Below are 23,895 nucleotides of genomic sequence, written 5' to 3'. Positions count from 1 at the left end.
TTGGAGAGGAACCAGCAGGTGAAACATCTTGTTCATTACCCAGACTAAACTTTTATTTATTTATTGATATAGAGATACAATGCAGAATAGGCCCTTCTAGCCCTTTCAACCATGCCACCTGCAATCCCTGTTTTAATCCTAGCATAATCACAGGACAATTTACAATGATCAATTAACCCACTAACTGGTACTTGTTTGGATTGTGGGGTGAAACCAGAGCACCCAGAGGAAACCCACGTGTTCCACAGGGGACGTACCAACTCCTTACAGAGGATACCAGGATTGAATTCTGAACTCTGATACCCTTTTTTCACATATTTCAATGGCTCACTCTTGACAGATGCAAGACACAATTCTTGTACGCAATTATTTTTCAAGGAGTAGGCATCTCAGAACTTGATGCCCATTGCTAACTTCATTTGGAAAAGCAATGAACTATTGTTGGCAGAATTTCAGATGGTGATGAGAAGTTGTATGAGAGTGAGATAAATCAACTGGTTGAGTGGTGTCACAACAACAACTTTGCACTCAACATCAGTAAGGCCAAGGAATTGATTGTGGACTTCATGAAGAGGAAGTCGATGGAACACACACCAGTCCTCATTGAGGGGTCAGCAGTGGGAAGAGTGAGTAGATTCAAGTTTCTGGCTATCTACGTCTCTGAAGATCTATCCTGTGCCCAACATATTGATGCAATTACAAAGAAGGCAGAATAGCAGCTAGATTTTATTTGAAGTTTCAGGAGATTTGTTATGTCATGAAAGACTCTAGCAAATTTCTACAGATGTACCGTGGAGAACATTCTAACTGATAGCATGACTGGTATGGAGTGGCCACTGCACAGGATCAGAAAAGGCTGCAGAAAGTTGCAGACTCAACTAGCTCCATCATGGGCACTATCCTCCCCAGCATCAAGTATATCTTCAAGAGGCGATGCCTCAAAAAGGCTGCATCAATCATTAAGGACTCCCCATCACCCGGGACGTCCCCTCTTCTCATTTGTACCATCAAGGAGGAGGGACAGGACCCTGAAGACACAGACTCAATGTTTTAAGAGCAGCTTTTTCCTCTCCGCCATCATATTTCTCAATGGATCATCAACCTAGGTACACTACCTCACTGTTTTATTTTGTTCTCTTTTTGCACTGCTTATTGAATTTAAATATTTTAAATGTATATTTCCTTATACGTACTGTATAGTATTGCTTCTCAGTAATAGAGTCACAAGTTTTGCAGGTGCTGTCACTGTAGCTTAGGCAGGTCACTGTATCACATTTTATAAATAGCACTGTTCTCATGGCACCGTGAGTTTCCATAAAACCTTTCAATATCCCAGCCAAAGCAACAAAACTTGAATGTGGAGGTTAGGTAGGTTTGGCAAGCAGGATTGAGGTTTAAATTTTGTCGTTTTAAAGTGATTCTACTTTTCCCTAGTACACTCATTGAAAATAAAAATGGTGTTAATTGAAATGCAAGATATTTATGACATCCGTGAACACTTCTCATTTTAGACTGTTGAAAACTGTGTTTGCATCCTGAGAAACCTGTCATATCGTCTGGAACTAGAAGTTCCACAGGCTCGTTTGATGGGAACAAGTGAACTGGACGGATTACTTGGTAGTGACTCTCCCAATAAAGATACTGAGACCAGTTGCTGGGGTAAGAAGAAGAAGAAAAAGAAAAAGGAACCACAGGAAGAGCAGGTAAGTCTTTGTTAGTCTCTGAAACAATGAGTATAATTCTGAGACTTAACTGCAGTTAGGAGTTAAATAACCAATAAATTTATGGGCCTTTAGCAGAAAACAGTATATGCTGAAGGAACTCAGAGGATCAGCCACCATATGTGGAGGCAGACGGATGCTCAGTACTTTGGGTTGATGAAGGATCTTGACCCAGAATATCAACCATTCCACTGCCTCCTCAGTTGATGCCAGAGTAATTAGTTCCTTCAACACTTTGCTCTTTGCTCCATATTACAATCTCTTGTGTCTCCAGTTTGTAGGCCTTCATTGTCATTTTTTTTTAAGTAACCACCATTGTGCATATTTAAAAAGTATTTCAGATTCAGATTCAGTTTATTGTCATTTAAAAACCACAAATGCAATACAGTTAAAAATTGAGACAACCTTCCTGCAGAATGATGTCACAAAAACACATGACAAAACAGACTACACCAGAAAATCCACATAACGTTTTGCAATCCCCAATCCAGAGTCCGGAGAGGCTGCTGCGTATTAATATCATGCTACCGTCTTAGCACAGTCCCTGGAAAGGAGCTCCAATCCCACCAGACAAACAAGACCAAAAACTAAAGCTACAAGGCCTGCACAAAACTACATAGTTACAACATATAGTTACAACAGTGCAAACAATAGCATAATTAATAACAAAACAGACCATGGGCACAGTAAAAATAGTCCAAAGATGTTAAAAGACTATAAGTTCAAAAGAAACCACCACACAGTTTCCACAAGTCCTCAGGGTCCCCGATTGACTCATCATCCCATGCAGGCGGCAGAAGGGAATACCCCCGCTATGGACTTACATGGCGCCGCCCGACTCAGCCTCGCAGATGCAGCACACAATGAAAGCTCCATCGAACCCAGCGTCGCAGACACAGCACACACTGAAAGCGACCTGACCACAGTGGACTCCGAGTCTGTCGAACCTCCGAGCCTCCGACCATCCCCTCCGGCACATCTTCTCCGAGCACCATCCTCTGCTGAGCATATTAAGACGGACCTGCCAACAGCCACCAGCAATGCGACCCCGAAGACTGGGGGCCTGTTCATCCCAGCAGAGACCCGGACCTCACAGCAGCAGCAGCAATGAAGAAGGTCTTCCTGGAGATTTTCAGATGTTCTTCCATGCTCCCACATCCGTTTTTCATCCGATTATGATTGCACACGACACCCCGCTTCACCAATAACTGATTATCAGCTCCGGAGTGGCTGCCATCTTGGATTACTTGATTATTTGCTAATACTTGATGTTTTGTCACTCATTTCAGAGAATGCAGACTGTTTGAATACAAGTTTTTTTTTAACATGGTGACAAAATCAAATCAAAAATTTATCATCTACCTTCACTACCTTAATAGGCCTGACTTTAACCTCAGATGGTAGATTTCAGTAGGCCCTTCCTCCTCATTATTTAGATCCAGATTGGGACAGCTGCCACAGTTGATCAATAAAACCAAGATTCCCTGACATTTGTTATTATTCCAGTATAAATATTAGTTGTTTAATCTCTTTATATTTCAGGATGTAATCATTCCTCTCAGAGCTACTCTCTATTGTTCATCTTTAATTGACCCTGAACAGAGCAGCTTGCTGGGCCATTTCAGAGCTAAAGCACAGTGTTGTGAGTCTGGAATCATACGTAGGCCTAACTAAAAAAACAGTAGCAGGTTTTTGCCCATAAGTTATACTAAGGATTGAGATGGGTTTTTAGGAAAAACCAGAGATTTTATTGTCTTGGTTCGTGATTGGCTGTTAGTATTTGAATGTAAATCCACAGTTGTCAGCGTGGGGTTTGAAAGTGGATCTCTGGGCTGTTATGGGTTTAGATGGAGTGGAGTTTGTTAGGTGTGTTCAGGAAGGTATCCTTAAACAATATGTAGATAAGCCAATAAGAGGAGAGGCTGTACTTGGTCTGGTATTGGGAAATGAACCTCGTGAAGTGTCAGATCTCTCAGTGGGAGAGCATTTTGGAGATGGTAATCACAACTGTATTTTTCCTTCACCATGGCACTGGAGAAGACTAATAGGGGTAGGGGTAAATATGATGCTATTAGGCAGGAACTTGGGAACATAAATTGGAAGCAGATATTCTCAAGAAAATGCATGGCAGAAATGTGGCAAATATTCAGGGAACATTTGCATGGAGTTCTGCATAGGTATGTTCCATTGAGGCAGGGAATGGATGATAGGGTTAAAGAACCATGGTGTACAAAAGATGTAGAAAATCTAGTTGAGAAGAAAAGAAAAGCTTTTGAAAAGTACAAGAAACTAAGTACTGTTAGAGCTCTAGAAAATTGCAAAGGTGTCAGGAGGAGCTCAAGAATAAAATTAGGAGAGCTAGAATAGGCCATGAGAAGGCCTTATCAAGCAGGATTAAGGAAAACCCCAAGGCATTCTTCAAGTATGTAAAGAGCAAGAGGATGATACGTGTGAAAATAGGATCAATCAGGTGTGAGAGTGGAAATGTGCGTGGAGCCGGAGGAGGTAGCCGAGGTACTTATGAATACTTTGCTTCAGTATTCACCAGGGAAAAAGACCTTGGCAATTGAGGGGATGACTTACAGCAGACTGAAACACTTGAGAGTATAGACAATAGACAATAGATGCAGAAGTAGACCATTCGGCCCCTCGAGTCTGCACCGCCATTCTGAGATCATGGCTGATCATTCACTATCAATACCCAGTCCCTGCCTTGTCCCCATATCCCTTGATTCCCCTATCCATCAGATATCTATCTAGCTCCTTCTTGAAAGCTTCCAGAGAATTGGCCTCCACCGTCTTCCGAGGCAGTGCATTCCACACCTGCACAACTCTCTGGGAGAAGAAGCTCTTCCTCAACTCTGTTTTAAATAACTGACCTCTTATTCTCAATCCATGCCCTCTGGTACTGGACTCTCCCAACATCTGGAACATATTTCCTGCCTCAATCCTATCAAATCCTTTAATTGTCTTAAACGTTTCAATCAGATCCCCTCTCAATCTCCTCAATTCCAGCGTGTACAAGCCCAATCTCTCCAATCTCTCTGCGTAAGACAGCCCTGCCATCCCAGGAATCAACCTAGTGAATCTACGCTGCACTTCCTCAACTGCCAGAATGTCCTTCCTTAAACCTGGAGACCAAAACTGTACACAATATTCCAGGAGTGGTCTCGCCAGGGCTCTGTACAAATGCAAAAGGACATCCTTGCTCTTGTATTCAATTCCCCTTGTAACAAAGGCCAACATTCCATTTGCCCTCTTCACTGCCTGTTGCACTTGCTCATTCACCTTCATTGACTGGTGAACTAGGACTCCTAGGTCTCTTTGCATTTCTCCCTTACCTAACTCTACACCGTTCAGACAATACTCTGCCCTCTTGTTCCTGCTTCCAAAGTGGATAACTTCACATTTATTCACATTGAATGACATCTGCCAAGTATCTGCCCACTCACCCAAGTCTCCCTGTATTCTCCTAACGTCCTCTTCGCATGTCACACTGCCACCCAGTTTAGTATCGTCAGCAAACTTGCTGATATAGTTTTCAATGCCCTCATCTAAATCATTGACATAAATCATAAAGAGCTGTGGTCCCAATACAGAGCCCTGTGGTACCCCACTAGTCACCTCCAGCCAGTCCGAGAAACACCCATTCACTGCTACCCTTTGCTTTCTATCTGCCAACCAGTTTTCTATCCATGTTGAAACCCTGCCCCCAATGCCATGAGCTCTGATTTTACTCACCAATCTCCTATGTGGCACCTTATCGAATGCCTTCTGAAAATCTAGGTATACAACATCCACTGGCTTACCCTCGTCTAACATCCTTGTTACACCCTCAAAAAACTCCAACAGATTAGTCAAGCATGACTTGCCCTTGGTAAATCCATGCTGGCTCGGTCTAATCCTATTTCTGCCATCTAGATGTGCCACTATTTCGTCCTTAATAATGGACTCAAGCATCTTCCCCACGACTGACGTTAGGCTAACAGGGCGATAGTTCTCCATTTTCTCTTTCCCTCCCTTCTTGAAAAGTGGGATAACATTAGCCACTCTCCAACCTTCAGGAACTGATCCTGAATCTAAGGAACATTGGAAAATGATTACCAATGCATCCGCAATTTCCTGAGCCACCTCTTTTAGAACCCTCGGATGCAGACCATCTGGACCCTGGGATTTATTAGCCTTCAGTCCTACCAGTCTACTCATCACAGTTTCTTTCCTAATGTCAATCTGTCTCAATTCCTCTGATATCTTATGACCCTGGCCCATCCATACATCTGGGAGATTGCTTGTGTCCTCCCTGGTGAAGACAGATCTAAAGTACGCATTAAATTCTGTTGCCATTTCCCTGTTTCCCATAACAATTTCTCCCAATTCATTCTTCAAGGGGCCAACATTGTTCTTAACTATCTTCTTTCTCTTCACATAGCTAAAAAATCTTTTGCTATCCCCTTTTATATTCCTCGCTAGACTGAGCTCATACCTGTGTTCTCTCCGTATTGCTTTTTTAGTTAAGATCTGCTGCTCCTTAAAACTTTTCCAATCATCTGTATTCCCACTCATCTTAACCCTGTCATACTTCTTTTTCTTTAATGCTATACAATCTCTGACTTCCTTTGTCAACCACTGTGGCCCCTTCCCCCTCTTTGAATCCTTCCTTCTCATTGGAATGAACTGCTTTTGCATCTTTTGTATTATGCCCAAAAATATCTGCCACTGCTGATCCACTGTCTTTCCTGCCAGGACATCTGCCCATTTAATTTTGGCCAGCTCTTCCCTCATGGCTCCGTAGTCTTTATTTAATTACAACACTGACACCTCTGATCTGCCCTTATCCCTCTCAAATTGTAGATAAAAACTTATCATGTTATGATCACTACTTCCTAATGGCTCCTTTACTTCAAGATCACTTATCAATTCCTGTTCATTACACATCACCAAGTCCAAGATAGCCTCGTTCCTGGTTGGCTCAAGCACAAGCTGTTCCAAAAATACATCCCTTAGACACTCCACAAACTCCCTATCCTGGGGTCCAGCACCTACCTGTTTCTCCCAGTTCACCTGCATGTTGAAATCTCCCATAACGACTACATTACCTTTAGCACGTGCCAATGTTAACTCCCTAATCAACTTGTACCCAATATCCACGCTACTGTTTGGGGGCCTGTACACAACACCCATTAGGGTCTTTTTACCCTTGCTGTTCCTCAGCTCAATCCACACAGACTCTACTTCCCCTGTTCCCAAGTCACCTCTTGCTAAGGACAATCTCATTCCTTACCAACAGGGCCACCCCACCCCCTCTTCCCATATTTCTGTCTCTACGATAGCACGTATACCCTGGTACACTCAATTCCCAGGCCTGATCCCCTTGCAGCCATGTCTCCGTTATCCCAACAATATCGTAGTTCCCCATTTTCATCTGAGCTTTAAGCTCATCTGCCTTATTTCTGACACTACGTGCATTCAAGTATAGAATTCTTAGCCCATTCCTCCTCTCTTTGCTTAAAAGACTGTCTACTGTACCTAACCCAGCTCCTTGAACTTCCATCGGGCTAATTGCACCCTGAATTTTGATGACCTTCTCAAGATTACCCAAACCTTCTACACATTTAATCCCATGCTCCTTCTGACCAACCCTCTGGATCTGGATCCCTGCCCCCTGCACATCTAGTTTAAACCCCCCCCCCCGAGCAGCACTGGCAAACACTCCTGCAAGAATGCTAGTACCCCTCCGGTTCAGATGTAGACCGTCCCTTCGAAACAGATCCCAATGTCCCTGGAACAAAGACCAATTATCCAAAAACCTGAACCCTTCCTTCCTGCACCATGCTCTCAGCCTCGTATTAATGTGCATAATCATTCTATTCTTCGTCTCACTCGCACGTGGCACAGGTAGCAATCCCGAGATTGTCACCCTGGAGGTCCTGCCTTTCAGCTTCACTCCTAACTCCCTGAACTCTCTAAACAGGACCCCCTCACTCACCTTACCTACATCGTTGGTCCCTACATGGACCACTACATCTGGGTTCATGCCCTCGTTCTCAAGAATAGCCTGCACCCGATCTGAGATGTCCCGGACCCTGGCACCAGGGAGGCAACATACCATCCGAGACTCCCGATCTGCCCCACAAAATCTCCTATCTGCCCCCCTAACTATAGAATCCCCTAAAACTATCGCCCTCTTCTCTTCCCTCCTCCCCTTTCTAGTTGAGGGTTCAACCTCTGTGCCAGAGGCAGGACCACTGCAACTCATTCCTGGTAGGTCATCCCCATCAACAGTATCCAGTACGGTATACTTATTGTTAATGGGAATGGCCGCAGGGGTGCTCTGCTCTCTCTGCCTGCTCCCCCTGCCTCTCTGGACCGTCACCCATCTGCCTAAATCTTGGTTCTTTGGTGTGACTACCTCCTGATAACTCCTATCTGTCTCTGCCTCTGCCTCCCGAATGATCCGTAGTTCATCCAGCTCAGCTCCAACTCCCTAACTCGGGCTGATAGGAGCTGCAGCTGGACGCACCTCTTGCAGGTGTGGTCATCAGGGACAACTGTGTTGACCCTGACTTCCCACATACTGCATATGGAGCACACCACTGCTCTGACTGTCTCCCCCATACCTGAACTGAATTAATAGAATGTCTAAAAAGCACCTAGCGACCTTACCTTCTTCCCCTCAGCGAGCAATCACACAGCCTTACCGAAGTCCCCTTACGCCGAAGCCCACTTAGCCAAAGCCCAGGACTCTGCTTCCACGGACTTCGCTGCATTAAGAAAGAAAATGTGCTGGAGCTTTTGAAAGGTATTAAGTTAGATAAGTTGCCAGGACTGGACAAGATATTCCCAGGCTACTGTGAGAAGTAAGAGAGGAGATTGCTGGGCCTCTGGTGATGATCTTTGCGTCATCAATAGGGATGGGAGAAGTACCGGAAGATTGGAAGGTTGCAAACGTTGTTCAAAAGGGGAGTAGAGTTAACCCAGGAAATTATAGACCAATGAGTCTTATTTCAGTGGTGGACAAGTTATTGGAGAAGATTCTGAGAGGTAGGATTTATGAGCATTTGGAGAAACATAATCTGATTAGGGATAGTCAGCATGGCTTTGTCAAGGGCGGGTCGTGCCTAACGAACCTGATTGAATTCTTTGTGGATGTAACAAAACACATTGATTAAGGTAAAGCAGTGGATGTAGTCTATATGGATTTCAGTAAGGCATTTGATAAGGTTCCCATTCAGAAAGTAATGAGGCATAGGATTTAATGAGACTTTGCTTTGTGGAACCAGAATTGGCATTCCCACAGAAGGCAAAGGGTGGTTGTAGATGGTTCGTATTCTGTATGGAGGAGAGTGACCAGTGATGTTCCACAGGGATCTGTTCTGGGAGCCCTCCTCTTGGTGATTTTTATAAATGACCTGGATGAGGAAGTAGAAGGATGGGTTAGTAAGTTTGCTGATGACACAAAAGTTGGAGGTGTTGTGGATAGTCTGGAGGGTTGTCAGAGGTTAGAGCACGACATCGATAGGATGCAGAACTGGGCTGAGAAATGGCAGATGGTGTTCAACCCAGATGACTGTGAAGTGGTTCATTTCAGTAGGTCAAATTTGAGATCAGAGCTTTCCTTCTCCTAGATGAGTTGGCAACCACGGCTGACGAGCCCCATCTGCCCAAAGTAACTGGTTTTAGGGCATCAGTAATCCACCTTTGCCCCTTCTGTTGTCATTAGTAACAGGTCTGCTGGGCTTAGTAGTTAAGCCACGTGTGAAGGCTAGAAACTGGATTTCGTTATCAGAGGCTATTTGAGACACACGCCATTGAGAGCATTTAATAGGTAGTGTGAGTTCATTCCCAACCCACTCCAGTTATGACAACCTTAAGGAACCTTTAAAATTCTTATAAACAAACTAATCTATGACTAAGCCAACACTAATTTCCCAGTTTCATACAAAAGCGTTGTCCAAATTAAATACTGAAAACTGAAATTATTTAACAAAAGTGTGTTTTACTCCAGAATGTATCTTCATCGAAAGGCTTAATAGACTTGTGTTACTAATTACAGCTGTAGTTTACGCCTAATTTCTCAGATAGTCTCGCCATTTAATGTCTATAGAATTGAGCAATAATTTAAATTAAACCATGTCATTTAAATATATAGGAAATAATACAAGATAATTAAATTACTGGACAAAATAAAATTCTAGAGACTTTGTTGTTCACATTTATGCTTTCTTTTAACAGTGGGATGGAGTCGGTCCAATCCCTGGGTTTTCTAAATCTCCTAAAGGGGTTGAAATGTTGTGGCATCCTTCAATAGTGAAACCCTATCTTACACTTCTCGCTGAAAGTTCAAACCCAGCTACACTGGAAGGATCTGCTGGATCACTGCAGAATTTATCTGCAGGAACCTGGAAGGTATGTGCAGAAATACAGATATACACTTTTGGTTATGTTTAATTGTTTATTATATATGTTTGTACTCATCAGAAGTGAATGGTGTCATTTTTATGTTTTACACTTAGTTCTCCATGATGGGAGCAGACTATTTTAATATCTACTGATTTTAATTTTGTTTTGGTATATCCACATGTGGGCTTAAAACCCTTTTCCATGCTAATCTTATGTTCTACCCTTAAAATTGAGATCCATCTGCAGCAGTAGTACATGTATTTATCATACTAGCAATTCTGAATGACAAATGAAACAAGGCTGTGCAAGTTTTGATAAGACTTCACACCAACATAATATGGTTACTGTTGATCACAGAACCCTGCACAAAGAGAGCAATCATTTGGTTCACCTTACTTTTAATAGGTTTGTGAAGCATGCCACTTGGTTTCATTTCCTGGACTTCTAATTACTGCCTTCTTAATTGTTCCTTCAATGAATACAGACGTTTTTGGAGTATAATTACCACAATGGGCTGGTTCGGCTGAACAGTTTATCATTATTCACTGCAGTTGACTTTTGAAAAGTAGAAACATAGAAAACCTACAGCACAATACAGGCCCTTCAGCCCACAAAGCTGTGCTGAACGTGTCCTTACCTTAGAAATTACCTAGGGTTACCCATAGCCCTCTAATTTTCTGAGCTCCATGTATTTGTCTAGCAGTCTCTCAAAAGACCCCATCGTATCCACCTCCACCACTGTCGCCGGCAGCCCATTCCATGCACTCACCACTCTCGGTGTAAAAATCTTACCCCTGACAAGTAGTTACAGATTCTTATTCCAACATATTTCTAGTGTATTGTATCACGCAATCCTCAGCAGGAAAAATATTCTTCTCGTCATTCTTTTTCATGATGGTGACAAATTATTATTATCCTTGCGAAAAGTGTTACTGGATTTTTTTCTCAAAATCTGGTTTTAAACATCTGTTCTAGCTCTCCATTTACATAAACAAAACAGGCTGACCTTCCATCATATCACTGCATCTCTTGTGTGTCTCTAAAGTCTTCCTAAATATGTCCAAAACTGAACAGTAGATATACCAATAATTTCATGTCTTCTTACACAATGTAGAATCTGCTTTGTTTTTATTTTTTTCATTATCCTTTCACCTCAGAGGTGGATCAAGTTTCATCTGCTTGGTCTAAATATGAGTTAGTGAAAGCATAATGATTTAAAATGTTATATGGCTGATGCTTTAGAGAGAGTGACTTTTTAAAAAGGTATTTGCATTAAAATTATGTTTTCACCCCAGAAAGCTTGATTAATCATTTCACACATGCACTGTGCCAACAGAAAACATTAACCTGAAAAACAGTTGCCTTATAATGCCTAAGATGAACAAAATTGATGAGGCTTTCTGCATTGAAATATATAAAACTGCCTCATGAACATCACCTAGTGACTAGAACTGAGTATTGTGACTTGATGGGAAATTTTTTTAGGCTCTATCATAGTGGAAAATTCTTCATGAAGTTAATGTGAGTTTTAAAATATTGAATCATGGTTTATTTGGATCTGATGTTCTAAAAGCCTCAAGTTAGATATAACTTTCAACTTTGGTAAAGTAGCAATTGGTACAACACTTTACAGCACTAGTGATCACCAATCAGGGTTCAATTCCTGCTGCTGTCTGTAAGGAATTCGTGTGTTCTCCCCATGTCTGCATGGGTTTTCTTTGAGTGCTCCCACATTCCAAAAGGGTATAGTTAGGGTTTGTAAGTTGTGAGCATTCTGTTTTGGCGCTGGAAGCATGACTGCCCCTAGCATAATCCTCAGGCTGTGTTGGTTTTCATTGCAAAGGATGCATTTCATAGTTGTTTCAATGCTCTGATAAAGCTAATCTTAAAGATATTTTATCTTTTCAAGCAGAAGATAATCAGAGATTTTTTCAGACCTATAAATTGGTTTTAATCGATTAATTTTTTTTCATTGGATGCCCAATTTTCCTTCGTTCCCTCATTCAATAACTTAGTCCTGGTCCTGACTTCTTAATTGCTTACAATCTAGAAGAACCAGACAACCCCAGGTTATTTCATCCAAGTAGTTGTTACTTAATTGAGCATTGACTGATTTGTGAAGCACACTCGAAGGGCTGGATGGCCTGCCACTGTTCCGAATTCATATATTTTAACTAGTATCTATTTCTCATCTTGGAATCTGGGCATCATTGGTAAGGCCAACATTTATTACCGTACATTTATTGTTCCCAATAAGATGTCGGTAAGCAACTGCATTGAACTTATGCAGTCCTTTTGGGCTAGGTGTTCCACAATGCTATTTAGTAAGGGATTTCAGGATTTGGACCTAGCAACCAGAATCCATCAGTGACATATTTTAAAGTCAGCATGGTGAGTGAAGAAATGAACCACTAATTGATTCTTCTTCATGATAATCTTCCATGTATTAAAGTGTGTAAAGTCTTCCTTTATAGTTGATGTTGACAACATTATCAAATTTCACTGTGTATTAGATAAGAATTTTCATTAACCTACCTTAATATAAGTAGCAATTTAATGTAAATTGAAATTTTATGTACTGTATATAAACTATAATTTTTACATTTAGTTTTATGATAAGCAGGGCAGTTTCTTTGTCCATTATCATCAGTTGGATCTAACTGATTACCACCAGAACAATAAGACATTAATAACACTTAAATATCCTGGTGAGATCTTCGTATTTATTGACAACACAAATGTTACAACTGGACATTAAAAATTTAAGAAAGATAAAAGTTTGTGGAAATATAAAAACATATGTCACAATTTTGGAAAATCATTCCAAACGGGCTTAGAATAGCTCATATTTGAGTCACACATATGCAGGCTGGGAGCTGTGCTGTCACATGCCTCAACATGGTGTCATCCATCATTAAAGACCCCCATTCCCAGGTCATGCCCTCTTCTCATTGCTACCATCAACTAGAAGGTATAGAAGTACCTGGTCACACACACTCCTGTACCTATTTTAGGAACAGCTACTGCCCCTCCATCGTCATATTTCAAAATGGATAATGAACCCATGCACACCACCTCACTATTTTCTCTTCTCTTTTTGCACTACTTATTTAATTTGATTTTTTATATATATAATTTTAATTTATAGTGCATTTATTATGTATCACACTGTACTGCTGCCACAAAGCAACAAGTTTCACGTCATATGCCAGTGATACTAAACCTGATTCTGATCCTGATGTGGAATTTGCCAGCAGATGGCACAGCTTTGCAAAAGGCTTAGTTGCCTTAAACACAATGAAAGTATTTGTGCACATTTCTTTGTTGCAAGGGTATTGCAGCAATTGAAATTGAATTTGTTCCGAAGTAACATGTTAAACAAACATGCATATATTCATCCATCACTACACTGCTTAATGATTATTGAGGAGTTTGTGTCCTTGCTGCCATTGCTCCCTCATGGTGTCGCAAAGTAAGAGAGTGGCTCTGCCAGTAAAAGTTAATTCAGAGTTGGTTAAATGTAGAAGTTAGAGAAAATGTGTTTAAAATATGGATATTTTGAGCAGAAATAGTGCCACTTTGCTGTATACATATTTGTGCAAGTCAGGTCAAGTTTATTGTCACTTAGCTATATACATGAAAGTGGTCATTGAGACAGTGTTTCTCCTGACCAGGGTATAAAGCACAGTAGTACAAATAACACACATATAACCCATAATAACGTAGGAAAGTAAGGATAAAATCTACAAATGAATTTCATGTAAACAAAGTAAAGAGCATAAATTAAATATTGTCAGGTACAGAATAAATTAACTGGTGATACTTCAAATGCGATGTGGCAGGGCATTCAGAAGCCTAGTGGCCTGAGGGAAGAAACTGTTTCCCATCCTAACCATTATTGTTTTTATGCATCAGAGTCTCCTGCTTGATGGTAGAAAGTCAAAGAGGCTGCTAGATGGATGGATGATACCATTGATAATATTAAGGGCCCTGCATGCGCAGCGCTCCTGATAATGTGCCCAATGGCTGGTAGGGAGACCCCACTGTTTCTCTCAGCCATTCTTACAGTCCTTTGTTGGGACTTAGGGTCCGATGCTCAGCTGCTTTCATACCAGTTGGAGATACAATTCGTCAGGACGCTCTCAATAATACATCCTAACCAGTGCTTCAGTGCTGCAAACATATTTGAGTTATTTTTGTCTCCTGAAATATGCTTTCCAAAAAAGAACAAAGATTTGAATTCTGAAACATTGTCCTTTTTTTACTGGTTTGTAATAGTTATATACAAAGCTTTGGGAAAAAGAAACTCTCTCTTTTGTGTAGAACTGTTAACAATTCTTTTGTGAGGTATTACACACACAAAATGCTGGAGGAACTAAACAGACCAGGCAGCATCCATGGAAATGAATAAACAATCAACATTTCTGGCTGGTCCTGGTGAAGTATCTTGCCCAAAAACATTGACTGTTTGCTCATTTCCATGGATGCTGCCTGGTCTACTGAGTTCCTCCAGCATTTTGTGTGTGTGGCTCTGGATTTCCAGCATCTGCAGAGTCTCATGGTTTGTGAGGAGTTCCTTGACAAAGTGAGGGTAAAGTAAGATATTCTTAAGCATTAGCAAATAGTTTGTAAGGCACAATGTATTAAGCTTTCAGTTTTACCCTTTTTTTTGCTCAATGCAGCTTTCTTTATTTCTGGCTGTTTTCTATGCTGCTATTATTAAAATGCCCCTGGGAATCATGCTGGGAAAATGACTGCTGTTGCTTAGCTCTGCTTCAAGTGACAAGAGTTTCTTCTTCCTTTCATGTAAATGACTAGATGGCACAGAACATACCATAATAATCCAAAATAATTGTGTTGAAAAGCTGAATGGAAGACTAGAAAGTGATAGATCATCAAAAGTGATTGTTAATTGTTATCTTGGATAAAATACATTTAAAATGATGATATGCCAATAAAAATTTGAGATACATATGAATTGAATCCATTCAGAACTAGATTAGACTTAAATTGTGTAAAGCATCATTTTCTGTCTCTGTATAACTATGATATTTTTCCCTTCTTGTTATTAGTGGGCAGCATATATTCGTGCCGCAGTCAGAAAAGAGAAAGGTTTACCAATCCTTGTGGAACTACTAAGAATGGATAATGATCGCGTCGTTTGCTCTGTTGCTACTGCCTTGAGGAACATGGCCCTTGATGTACGAAACAAAGAACTTATCGGTATGTGACAAACAATATTTCAGAAGTGAAAGGCAGGGAGTCCCAATCAGGGGCCCTTCAGTTAATGGTAGGGGTCCATGGCATAAAAAGGGTTGGGAACGTCTGGTGAAAAGGATGCCCTCAGATTTTGTGCTAATAATAATGATGACTCTGTCTGTAATATTACAACATAGAAATCTAGTGCAGCCAGTTCTGTCATAATGTGTTTCCATAGTGCGACTGATGGATTGGGGAGCACTGTTTGCATTATGTGCCACATTGGGTTTAATGCAATCATGAGCAGGAAGACCTATTTAACTTTGTTCTTTGAAGGCAAGTACAGCCTGTTCTGCTATAACAGACTTACTATAACACAAGGTTTCTTAGAAATAAAACTATTGCATTATAGCAGAACTACGAGCAGTTGTCATTAGTTACCTTATTTCTCTATTAACTGCACTAAAACTGTACTTAGCCAATAAGCTCAATGATCACATTCATAACAGCAGTACGAAGTTGGATTTCATACGTAATGGTGGCAATTACTATCAGGCAGCGTGCGGCAGTGATTTTAATTATACTAATGTGTTACGAGAGCCCATGCTTGCTCACTTTAGATACCGGAGCACATGGGTATTGGTGGGGCAAGATTGCAGTGAGGAAGGAATGAGAGGACAGGGAAGCCCATGCATTCATGAGAAAATAGTGCATAGTCCACATGGACAACACCAGAGGACTGAGCCAAGTCAAGAGCTGAAGCAGCAACCATCCCTGATGTAACAGTGTCCAATTACTCCTTCTATCCACCTCCCCTCTCACTCCCCTTTTTACTGTATCTCAACTTAATGATTATTTAAATAAAATTTAAATTAAAATAAATTAAAATGATTCAACTGTTTTCACTGTTTCTTTTACAAGTCATTTCAAACCTATATCCTCTAGTTCTCAGTCATTCCGTCACATGGCACAGTTGCTCTTCATTCACTTTATAATCTTACACCATATTAAATTTCTTCTTGGGTTATGTTTAATCTAATGAGAATAATCCCACCTTCTCCCAAATCTCTAATTCTCAGAGCTCTAATAAATACATTTTCCACAACTTTCATATCTTCCTAACGATAAGTTCTAGGGGTTTCGTACTGTTCTTATACATGGGTTTTGACCAGAGAAATGATGGCTTCAGTCACTTAGCACTCATGCAGGGGTGTTTATTTGTGACAAAAATCAAACTTACAAAAATTAGCAAATATAGTGAAAACTACAAATATTTACAAAAAGATATCTACCAGAAAACACAATAAATTGCTCTATTCTATTTACATTGTGAACTCCTGGCCACCCGATCATTTGCTCCCTCTCTACCGAGAGCTAACCACCCCATTTTTCTCAGGCACCAGGATATACCACCTTTAATTACCCACAAGGTTAACTTAAGACTACACATGAATCAGAATATGATGCATTCCACAATGTAGTTACAATCATCATACAAAATAAACAGAAATAATCTACCTTAAAAACAGTATACAAACAATATATACATATTTACACATCCCCCAATACTAAAGGAATGGAATGTTCTGAAGTGTATGACAGGGAAGGCACTATAAAGCAAAACCCTTTAGGAACCATTATTAGAATATACCAGAGGGAAGATGTCGAAGTGCAAATACTCAGCACAACAGCAGGATGACAAGGCAATGTTTGTGTGTGTTTTTGTGTAAATACCCATGTGTAAGGAGTGCGTTTAGCACGTTCTCTCTGTCACACGTACCCTTCCTAAAGTATTTTGACCATTATTAGATGCTATAATTCAGTTCCAGTCAAACTATTGTTTTGTAGAGACTCAGTGTTACTATTTTGATTTTGTACTCCACAAGCACAATACAAGGCATATAGACTTTACCAATCAGTCTATCTTTTCAGTGTCAAAGAACTTTGCAAATTTCCCTTATCCATCCTTCTCTTTAGAATTGTATATTGCTTCACTGTTCTTTGTTCTTCCTAGCAGAATGCACCATCAGGTTAAATTTCATCTGGCAGTATATCATCCATTCCAGCAGCCTGAGAACATCACTTTGAAGTCTTAGCACTATGCTCTTTGTTGTTTATTAATTTTAGCTTAAGATCATTTATAAAGACTGCATTTTGATTTTATTCTGAAATCCAACCTCATGTTTATTTTATGTCATCACTTGGTGTTAAGGATGTGGCTTTCAAACTGCAGTCATTGTTGGTAAATTATGCCATGTGGAAATAAGGAAATAAATTCTAGGAGTTTACAGAACCTAAGAATACATATTAAGCATTTTAAAGAAACAGTAATGACAGATAATATTTCACCTAAATTCACTTAAAAACTGTTTGCTGGTAATAAATTAAAATCACTGAAGTAATGACTCATCTGAAGTGGTAAGTATATTATCATTATGACATTAATTGAAATTTATTATCGAGGTCAAAAACTGAAGCATAACTGGAAATAACTGACCTGGTCTTGAAACTGTGATGCCTGTAGGAATGACTGGCAATACTTTATTCAAGAGTGAACCCAGGGGAGATCTGAATCTTGTTAAATTCCCTGAAGATATTTCTCTGGGGTGAACTGCGATTTTTAATAATGCCCAGAAATGTTTAATAATAAACATCATGTTAAACATGGGTTATAAACAGAATCTGAAAGAATTGATTTGCTTTGTTGGTGATAATTCCTAGTTCCAGCCAGTACCAAACAAGGCCCGATTATCCAAGCATTTAAGATCAATTTGATTTAATTAAATAAAAATTATTAAGAATAAATGTATTTAAATACAATAAATGGCACAGATGGGATTATTAATGAATTCCTTAAACATCTTAGACCTAAAGCATTCCACTAGCTTCTGTCCCTTTTTAATTGTGGCCTAAGATCATTAAAAATACCTAAAAAGTGGAGAAGAGCCAAAGTTGGTGCTCTCCTAAAACCCAATAAAGACCCCAACATTCCTAAAAACTACAGACCAATTTCCTTGCTCTGCACCCTCTACAAACTCTACGAGAGACTCATACTGAAAAGAATATCCCCTTTAGTCAAAGATCTTCTAACACCAGACCAAGCCGAGTTCAGGCCAGGCCGCTCTGGTCAAGTCCTGAACTTAACCCAGTATATTGGGGATGGCTTTGAAATACGACAAATTACAGGGGCAGTATTTGTTGACTTTACAGCAGTATACGACGCTGTGAATCACAGAGGCCTTCTACTGAAGTTATCTAACATGTTAAAGAACAAAACCACACTCAACATAATAAGAAGCCTTCTAGAAAATTGTAGATTTTGTGTAGAAATGATTGGAATTAAGAGTAGGTGGCATCCACAAAAGAATGGACTACCACGGGGATCAGTCCTGGCACCTCTACTATTTAATGTTTACACAAACGACCAACCAACCTTTCCTAACACACACTGGTTTATCTATGCAGACGACCTATGTATAGCAACACAAGCTAACTCCTTCCAAGAAGTTGAAGTATAACCTACAGCAGTCCTCGAAGCAATGAAGAAGTATCATGAAAAATGGTCACTGAATCCAAATCCATCAAAAACTCAAGTGTGTGCATTCCACCTGAGGAATCGAGAAGCAGCTCGTAAACTCGATCTTCTCATGCAGGAAGGAGCTTGAACACCATCCGACTCCCAATTTACCCGGGTGTGCCACTGGATAGGACGCTCTCATTTGCCACCCACATCCAAAACCTCCGAGGGAAAGTTGGCTCTCGCAATTCTCTCTTGAAAAAATTAGCAGGCACCAAATAGGGAGCTAATGCTCACACACAGATCAACTGCCCTAGCACTCTGCTATACACCTGCAGAATACTGTGCACCTGTGTGAGGCAGATCAGCCCATGTGAAGAAAATAGACCTGTTGCTTAACAAAGTCTGCCGCATAATCACGAGCACACTGCATCCCACACCCACTAACATCATTTACAGACTTGCAGGCATTGCTCCCCCAGAGATCCAAAGATACACTATAACAAAAATTGAAAAAGGTAAACAGAACTTGGATCCACGGCACCCACTACATCATCATGTGCCAGTTTCCAACTGCCTAAAATTGAGGAAAAGCTTTGCTACAGCGGAGGAACTACCACACGGAACATCCCCCCAAACATACAGGATTGACCTCTGGCAACAAACAGAAGCCAGAACCCCACCAAACAATACAGTGCGAGACCCCACAGAAACGTTGCCAGATGGGGCACTGCTTGACAGACAGAGAGTTGCACTCTCAACAAAGCGAGAGCGGGAGTTTGTAGGATGGGAGACAATATAGTGAAGTGGGCTTTAAAGACCAGCGAATCCTGTGAGTGTGGCACAAGGGTGCAGAATATTGAACACGTTCTGTGCAACTGCCCACTCTCACCTGATTTAATTGACACTGACCTGCGCAACATCAACCAAACACCACTAGAGTGGCTGGCTGGCTGGTGTGACAAGCTATGATGAATACATTAAATTGTTCATGTGACAAATAAAGCTAATCTTCAGTTGGTACATTTAATGTCAGAGAAATGTATACAATATACATCTTGAAATTCTTCTTCTTCACAATCATCCATGAAAACAGAGGGCCCCTGATAAAATCTTAGGGGATTTTCGGATTCCTGTAAATAATGGTTAAGGTTGAGTCTGTGTATTCTAGTTTGAGAATGGCTGCAAGGTGTTTGAGCAGCTGCCCTTTGGAGTGAGATAATGTCTCCTGATTTTTCACACCTGTTGGTTTGGACAAAAGGTGGTTGCTGATGGAGATTAGACAGAACATTTCTCTCTTAATTAAAGCATAAAAGTAGGTGGATGTTCTTATCTTTGTAATTTAAGTTTTGGCTCCAACAAACCAGGTAGGGCACTCCTTTCTTAATTAAGGTGGCTGAAGTAGCTATCAAACTGATTGTCCTTGTGTATCAACAGTCCACTTACTTGACGGGATGTATTTTAGTATTTTCATTCTGCACTCTCTCTAGGACATTCACATCCTTTCTAAATCCAGGAATTGGGTTTAGTTTTCCAGCTTTAGTCCTACTGCTTTTGTCTATAGGTTCATCATTACTGATTTTGTCCTAGTGTGAAAAAACGGGGTTGATCACCCTCAGTGTGAGAAGGAGATCGGGTCATGTCTCTATTTACATGTCTCCAGTTTCCATTTCCTACATTTGTTGATCTCTAATCATATCCTGCCATTTTAAGGATTTTTTACATACAGAAGGTATAACCAAAGGAAAAATGGTTGGAGTCGCTTTGCACTTCAGTGCAAGGGTGTCTATTGGGTGCGTCAAAAACCAAACTTACAGAAATTAGTAAAAATAGTGAAAAGAAAGGTGCCAATGTTTACAAAATTATATCTACCAAAGAACACAAAAATGGTTCCATACTTATTATAGTCCAAATGTGAACTGACTGTCCCGATCTCCCTCTCACACTGAGGGTGATTAGCCCCTTTTTTTCACACTAGGACAAACCATCTTCAATTACCAACAAAGTTAACTTGGACTCCAGTACACATGAGTTAGAATATGATGCACCCACAATGTAGTTACAATCATATTACAAAATAAACAGAAGTATCTGTATCCAGTATACAAACAACATATAAATACTTTCACATCCCCATTACAAAAAAGTGGAATATTCTGCTGGAAAAGCACCATAAAGCCAACCCAAGTGCATCAGCCCGGTTTAGGATCCATTATGAGAATATACAGGGAAAGACACTGAAGTACACACACTCAGCACAATAACATCAGAATGACAAGGCCACATCTGTGTGAAAGTGTGAATGTGCGTGTGTAGGGAGTATATTCACCAAGTGCTCTCCATCACAGGGATATACCCAAGCTGCACTGGTCCTGCACTCCTGTTGGAATTGTACTGTTTATTCCACATTATGCCACATTAATACATTTATCAGTTCATACTTATTTATATTAAATTTCTTCTGCCGCTTGTATTCCAATCCTTCCAATGTGTCTGTGATTACTTGGAGTTAATTGCTATTCACATTTTTGTTTTGTTAAAGCATCACTTGTTCTGACCCAGTAGGGATTTAAAATAATGACCAGCTTCTCTGTTGGGAGGTTGTTCTATCAATTAATAAAGAGAAAAGAGAAGCAGTATGGTGAGCAGTCCAGGGAAGCAAGGAAAAATATATTCTACTCAGTGATGGACTCAAACAAAGTACAATCAGATTGTAGAAAATATTGAAGAAGAATCATCTACAAAAGACTTCCTATTACTCTCTGTAATAAAACTGTAGGGATAGACTGTGTATTTTCTCTTCATAATTGACTTCTATGTAAGTAGGTAATACTGAGCTGGCACAGAAGCATAGTGATTAGCACAATGCTTTACAGTACCAGCATCCTGGGTTTAATTCCTACCACTGTCTGTATGTTCTCCCTGTGACCATGTGGGATTCCTCTGGATGTTCCGGTTTCCCCCCACAGTCTAAAGACATACCAGCTGGTAGATTAATTGGTCATTGTAAATTGTCCTGTGATTAGGCTAGGGTTAAATCAGGGGATTGCTGGGCAGCATAGCTCGTAGGGCTGGAAGGGCCTGTTCCTCGCTGTATCTCTAAATAAATAAATACAAACAAGCTTTTCCTTATTTGTGAAACTACTTTCAAAAATATATAGTTTTAGTAGAGTTCTGAGCTTTTTTCAACAGCTTTGAAGTTTTTTAGTCTTTTTTATTTGTTTTTAAAGTTATGTACGTAACTAAAAGGACTGCTGAGCACAGAGACACATTGAAATAAATTAATATTGTTTAGTAATTCCGTTTGAACTTTTCCTTTCCTCCAGGCAAGTATGCAATGCGGGATCTTGTGCATCGTCTCCCGGGAGGCTCAACACTGATCATGCTTTCGGATGACACTGTTGCCGCTGTATGCTGTGCTTTACATGAGGTTACTATAAAGAATATGGAGAATGCCAAAGCATTAGCTGATGCTGGAGGGGTTGAGAAACTCGTAAACATTACAAAAGGGAAGGGAGAGAGGCAAGTACAAACCTGGGAAATAAATCTCCCATCATGTTATGAGTACTCTGTTTCACAACGCTTTACGGTACCAGTGACACAGCTTCAAAACGTGCCGCTATCTGTAAGAGTTTGTATGTTCTCCCGCACCCACGTGGGCTTTCTCCTGGTGCTATGGTTTCCTCCCACAGTCCAAAGATGTACTGGTTGATAGTTTAATTGATCGTTGTAAATTGTCCTGTGGTAAAGCTAGGATTAAATCGGGATTGATGGGCAACACAGCTTGAAGGGCCACAAGGGCCTGTTCTGTACTGTATTTCAATAAGTTAAATAAATAAGTAAACAAACAGGGTTTTAAAAAAATATTCAGCATAATAAAGTTAAAATGTAACAACTCCTGTAACATGTGGTTCATAAAGCTTTCATCTAATAATTTATTTTGCCTTTCTTCAATCTATGGTTTTTTTTCTGAGTACTTATTGATATTTGACCAGGTGGTGACTGCCAGGAGTGATTTAAAGATTCAAGCCTTTTCCGAAAAAGTTGGACAATTTCATATGACACACACTCTTAACCTATCTGTCCATCAGAGCCTTAGCGGATTGCAGACTTGCACACATGTTACCAAAGGTTATGGAAGTTGTTAGCTGCAGCCAAATAGATTTGGTTCTTTGATTCCTGAAACAAATATTGTTACAGTTGTCATGTAGTCTCCTTATTTTTAACTGTGAATAGATAATGGAGCTGAACTAAAAGTCATTTATAGTTAGGAAAATTTGTAGCAAGTGAGAAAGCTTGCACTAATGACCAGTGTAATCCTTATTTGAATACAGATTATACACAAGAGGCAATTTTTAATTTCACTTTTCTCAGTTGATTTCTTCTCTCTATGATTTTGCCATTTAAAAAATAACACCTGTCTAACTTTTTTTGTTTGGTCTACTGAATCACAATGTAAAAACATTTATTCCCATTTGTATCCCCAGAGTAAAAGGCTTTTTTTAATCGTTTCTTATAGTACAGGTTGAGTACCACTTATACAAAATTCCAAAATCTGAAAACCTCCAAAAAATTTTTGAGTGCTGACCCAAATGGGAAATTTCCATAATGTGCTGGGATGATTCCCAGGTGCTATGCAGGTCTGTGCACCACAGGCAGTTCTGAGAAGTGACCTCATATATGTAATGAACACAAGTGAATGAAAAATGAAAAACACTGCATAAAGTGAAAAGATGAAGATTTCATGTGTATTGAAAGAGTGAATTCATCAGCATCTGAGTGAACGTACACTGCTTAACAGTATGCTGATCATGAAACAAATGAAGATCTATCACGACGAACTGAAAATTGAAGGTAATCGTGATTATTCAACAGGCAGGTTGCAGATATTTAAGAAAAGACACGGCATTATATTTCTGACCGCGTCCAAGATATCCTGAAGTGGGAGCCAGAGGTCGTGGTACATGTAGGTACCAATGACATAGGTAGGAAAGGGGAAGAGGTCCTGAAACGTAAGTATAGGGAGTTAGGAAGGCAGTTAAGAAGAAGGACCGCAAA

General features: G+C 40.2%; 1 protein-coding gene across 6 annotated transcripts in view; it reads left to right on the top strand.

The window, feature by feature from the left end:
* Window positions 1-23,895, top strand: part of pkp4 (plakophilin 4) — a 185,508-nt gene that overhangs the window by 124,178 nt on the left and 37,435 nt on the right. For all 6 annotated transcript variants that reach the window (XM_059966497.1, XM_059966500.1, XM_059966498.1 and 3 more), the window contains 4 exons: window positions 1,512-1,703; window positions 9,954-10,127; window positions 15,194-15,344; window positions 22,164-22,359. In XM_059966497.1, the coding sequence (XP_059822480.1) occupies window positions 1,512-1,703; window positions 9,954-10,127; window positions 15,194-15,344; window positions 22,164-22,359 (713 nt within the window). The remainder of the gene's footprint in view (window positions 1-1,511; window positions 1,704-9,953; window positions 10,128-15,193; window positions 15,345-22,163; window positions 22,360-23,895) is intronic.

Source organism: Hypanus sabinus, chromosome 4 (assembly GCF_030144855.1).
Source record: "Hypanus sabinus isolate sHypSab1 chromosome 4, sHypSab1.hap1, whole genome shotgun sequence".
NCBI lineage: Eukaryota > Metazoa > Chordata > Chondrichthyes > Myliobatiformes > Dasyatidae > Hypanus > Hypanus sabinus.
Note: the sequence above shows the minus strand (reverse complement) of the source record. Positions and strands in the feature narration are given on the sequence as shown.